This window comes from Seriola aureovittata, chromosome 18 (assembly GCF_021018895.1).
Source record: "Seriola aureovittata isolate HTS-2021-v1 ecotype China chromosome 18, ASM2101889v1, whole genome shotgun sequence".
NCBI classification, from domain to species: Eukaryota; Metazoa; Chordata; class Actinopteri; order Carangiformes; family Carangidae; genus Seriola; species Seriola aureovittata.
In genome coordinates, this window is record NC_079381.1 from 388,194 (window position 1) to 393,234 (window position 5,041).

General features: G+C 50.6%; 1 protein-coding gene across 1 annotated transcript; it reads right to left on the reverse strand.

Moving 5' to 3' along the window:
- Positions 1-2,094: 2,094 nt before the first annotated feature.
- Positions 2,095-3,813, reverse strand: LOC130186807 (uncharacterized). The gene has a single exon (XM_056404098.1). The coding sequence runs from the start codon at positions 3,811-3,813 to the stop codon at positions 2,095-2,097; it is 1,719 nt and encodes a 572-aa protein (XP_056260073.1).
- Positions 3,814-5,041: the final 1,228 nt, after the last annotated feature.

Here is a 5,041-nt window from a genome sequence, read left to right on the forward strand (position 1 = left end):
TCAAATTCTGTGAGTCTCTGTGCTTTGTTAGTCATACTGTCTGAAAGCCGACAAGTTTGTCTACTTGGTGGGAAATATTCATGAACATTGAGTTAAATTTGTGGCCTGGGTGACGAGTTTAAGAGGATTTTGTTTTAGCAGTATAATCCCTTCTCCCACTCTAGCAGTGATGTCAGCCACTCTAGCCCTGAACATTCCATGCAATACACATCCATTATAAACTCAAAAATTATCAGAAAAAAAGCTTAAAACTAAAACTGTGATAAATGAAAAACCGTAAAAGATTCAAGTTAAATAGCTGAAAGTCTTGGGACCCGTTTAAAGATTAAATGATGTCTCTAGCTAAAAGTATGGCAAAGTAGTTGAGGTTCAAAGAGGAGAAAGGTTTCAAGGATTTGAACAAACTCTCCATTGACACCCATTGTAAAAAAATTGACAAAATGATACATTTTTCCAAAATTATTAGGCATATAGCAGATTGGATGGTTACAGAAGGTAACCAAGGTTCTATGAATAAAGGTCAACACGCTACCGTATGGGTCACTCTCTCCGAGGGTGAGCTGTTTCAAGAGACAATTAGAAAATTAACACCTCCGCCCTTTGGGCGCAATCAGAGCCTACAAATACAGCTGCGCGATCACCTGCTCAGTCTCTTTTCTCCGACTGAGGCCGAACCAGCCTACTGACTGACAAACCAAGCTGGCGTGTTGACCTTTATTCATAGAACCTTGGTTACCTTCTGTAACCATCCATTCTATTTCATATCAGGTCAACACGCCACCGTATGGGTCAACAGTATAGCAAATAAGGTCAGGCAAGAGGTGCAGTGAGGCTGAAAGACACTCAGGACAACCGTTCACTGATGACAATACATTTTATTGAAGAAATAATAAACAAATAAAGCCATGGGGCACAACAGCCAAAGACCGACAAGGTCACCTGCTGCAAAAGAAAATACTGGCCAGCTCTTCTGTTCCTTTTCTATGGACAGAAGGCCCACAACAAAACACAAAACAAAACCACCGGGTGAACACCAACCCTGAAGCCATGTCTCAGCATGGTAGGGACCACATGCCTCACTGGCCTGCTTGCAGGACAGCAGACGCTACTGACGAACCAACATTTAGTCTGTAAAACCTTGCAAAGGTCCCAGAAGAGGCCCAACCGGCCGCTGCACAGACATCCTCCAAGGGAGCCCCCTTGAAGAGTGCCCAAGAGGTGGACATGCCTCTGGTGGAGTGGGCCACCACCCCCCCGGGCGGAGGGACTCCAGCACTATCATAGGCCCGAGCTATGGCCTGGACCACCCAGCGGGCTAACCGCTGCTTGGACAGCGCGTGGCCCAGCTTGGTGCCCCCATAGCAGACGAAAAGCTGGTCAGCCTGTCTAATTGGGGCCGTATGGGCGATGTACACCCTTAGGGACCGCACTGGACAGAGCAACTGTAACCGAGCAACTGTAACCGAGCTGCTTCCACAGAGTCATGTGGTGGAGGGTGAAAGTGCTCCAGAACCAAGGGCCGCACCACGAAAGACCGAGGGAGTACCTTAGGTAAGAAGGCTGGATTAGGCAGGAGAGAGATGGCAGAGCCCTCCTCCCCCAACCTCAAACAGGACGGATGCACGGACAGGGCATGCAGTTCAGAGACCCGCTTCACCGAAGACATGGCAAGAAGAGAAGCCGTCTTGAGGGAAAGGAGCTCCAGCCCCAAACTGGACAAAGGCTCAAACGGAAACTCCGACAGAGCCCGCAACACCAGCTGCAAATCCCATGACGGGACCATGGGGGACCGTGATGGCCTGATACACCTAGCCCCTTTCAAAAACTGGCCAATAAGGGGTTGCGCACCCAACGTCCTACCCTCAATAGGGATGTGACGAACAGATATGGCGGCCACATAACCCCTCAAGGTGGACCCAGTCAGCCCTCTCTCTAACAGGGACTGCAAAAACAAGAGGACCCCCTGTGCCCCACAAGAGACCGGGCTCCGGCCTGTCTCCGCACACCACTGGCAAAACCGCTCCCATCGGCCAGCATAAAGCGCTCTGGTAGAGAGAGCCCTAGCTGCCTGTAGGGTAGCTATAACGGCAGGACTCAAGCCGCAGGGCGGCTCCCGTCCAAGGGCCAGGCATGTAACCTGTAAACTCCCGGATTCCGGTGCCAGAGCTCTCCCCGAGCCTGTGACAGCATGTCTGGCCTGACTGGGAGGCACCAAGGGGTCCCTGCCAACAGCCTCTGCAAGGTCGCCATCCACGGCTGATGTGGCCAGTTCGGGGCCACAAGCAGAACCCTGGCGTCCATCATCTCTACCCTGGCCAATACCACTGGTATGAGTGGAAAGGGGGGAAAAGCATACAACAGACCCTGGGGCCACTTATGTGCAATAGCGTCCACCCCAAAAGTCCCCACCGGACCCGCTATGGAGTACCACAGCGGGCAATGAGTGGTCTCCTGTGAGGCAAAGAGGTCTACCTGGGCCCTCCCAAACCGAGCCCAAATGGCCTTCACAACCTGTGGGTGAAGTCGCCACTCCCCTGGCCGGGGGCCGCACCTGGACAGGAGATCTGCTGCCACATTCGCCACTCCTGGCAAGTAGAGGGCTTTCAGGGACATACCCTGAGCATGAGCCCAGAGGAGGATTTTGTGCGTCCAGTCGTGCAGGGACCTTGACCACAGCCCCCCTTGGTGGTTGATGTAAGCGACCACGGTTGAATTGTCGGTGCGAACCAACACATGCTTCCCCCGAATTACCAGAAGGAAACGCACCAAGGCCCGATACACTGCCTCCAGTTCGAGCAGGTTGATGTGAGTACCCCTCCATAGGGCCCCCCAGCCTGCCTCTGAGGCGTCCGTAGTTATGGTCACCCTTGAACACACCGGGCCCAACGGGACACCTTCCCTGAGGCCCAGGGCAGTGGTCCACCATGCCACTGCCGGAAGACAAGTCGAGGACACCGGGATAGCCCTCAGGCTATCCTCGTGGGGGCTCACTCTGTGCCTGGCAAGCCAACGCTGCAGAGGCCTCATGTGAAGCAACCCTAGGGGCACCACCTGGGATGCTGCTGCCATGAGGCCCAACAGCCTCCGGGCACACTTCACTGTAATGTGCTTGCCCACAGTTAACTGTGACAAGCTCTCCATCAGCACCACTGTTCTCTTCTGGGTCAGGACAGCTCTGAGCAAGGCCGAATCCAGAACCAAACCTAAATATTCCACCCGCTGGGATGGAACAAGACAACTCTTCTCCCCGTTTACAGCCAGCCCCAGGTTCTCGAGGAGGCTCGACACTGTCATAGTGTCGAGCTGAGCCTGATGCTCGGTTGGGGAGCAAATCAACCAGTCGTCCAGGTAATTCAAGATATGAATCCCCTGGCGACGCAAATGGGTCAGCGCTGCCTCCATGCACTTTGTGAAGGTGCGAGGAGACAAGGACAGGCCGAATGGGAGGACGTTGTACTCGTAGGCGTTGCCTTGAAAGAAAAAACGGAGGTACTTCCTGAGACCTTCCAAACTGTCAGAGGCTGCAATAGAGAGCACATCTGGATCCCTATCCAAGTCCCCAGGATCTGGCCTGGTCATGGTGTGCAGCCCTAAAGGACGCTGTGCATGCACCAGCTCCTGAAGGGTATCCTGCATAGACTGCATCTGCCGCTGTAGCTGCTCAAGCTCCGCAGGGCGCTTCCTCTTCCGTGCGCGCCGCCCCCCTTCCTCAAGCGGTGGATCACACACCACCTGCGGCTCCAGCTCAGCCAGCTGATGGGCCTGGCCCAGGGCAAGGGATGGAGAGCAAAAACCCTTGCCGTCCTGTGACATGGTCTGGCAAGCCAAGACCGCCCAGCGGACGCAAGGTGAAACAAAGCCTCAGGTAGCGTGCGACCTCCTGGACGCAGCGGCTCCTCTCAGCGCAAAAAAACACAAGTATGGCAAAAACAAAAACGCCTCAGGTAGCGTACGACCTTCCGGACGCAGCCGCCCAGATAAGGGGACAGATAAGGCCCCTCACCTTCGTTTTCTTTCCGTTTTTTTTTTTTTTTTTTTTTTAACAATACAGCCGTGAGGAAGCGTTCTCCTTCCCGGGAAAAGAGGCTCCCCGCAGCGCCGCACAAAGATCCAAAATCCAAAAAAAACATCCGCGCACTCTTCGCAAGCAATAAGCAGTTGCTGTAAGAAGAAGGCAGATAAATCAATCCCAAATCACACAATATCTCGTTCTGTCATTTCTCAATCTGAAAACCATACTCACACACCCCACTACAGGAGGAGAAAAAGAGCAGGAGTAGCTCAAGCAATAGCTGAAGATTAAAAGCACAACTTGTAAGCTGAAGGTTGAACGAAAATATACAAAATGTAAAAAAGATAAACATGTTAGTTGAAATCTAAATCTGTCATAAAAATGTGAAGAAGTAACCATTTGCATTAATATAAAAATATCAACTGCATCTTAAACAGCAGAACCTTTAAGATATCAATAAACTGAATAATCGCTTAATAACTGGAAGTGTTGTTAACAGTTTAAAGTTTGAATAAAGTCTGTAGCTGAAAGTATGCTCAAGTAGTTGAATTTCAAAGATGTTGAAGTTTTGGAGGATGTGAACATCGTCTCCATTCACTTACATTACAAAAAATTGCAGAAAAAGCGTATTATTTAAAAAATAATGAATAGTATCAAAACCTTGAAGGAAAGCATACATCTCCTGAAGAAGCTGAACATTTTGATAGCTGAACGGTTTATGTAGAACAATGTATGCAGGAGTAGTTATCAACTTAAAGAAAGTAAAAGGAGGATCTGGAGTATAACACCAGTGGGACTGTCATCTCCCCCTATAGTCGCGTTTCAACCAAAAGGTACTTGGAACTTTTAGTTCCGGGTACTTTTCTTCAGGAACTAAACGGTTCCTTTGGCCCATTGTTGTCTGTGGTTCCACTGCGGCCTAAAGTCCCAGGAGGATTATGCAAAATTATTACTTGGCATTACATCATTCACAGCACTTTGAGGACATAACATGAACGAAAATACGGGACAAATTGTGTCCTGTATATA

Bases quoted from the DNA above. Each gene is read 5' to 3' on its own strand.
- LOC130186807 (XM_056404098.1), bottom strand. From the start codon at position 3,813: ATGTCACAGGACGGCAAGGGTTTTTGCTCTCCATCCCTTGCCCTGGGC.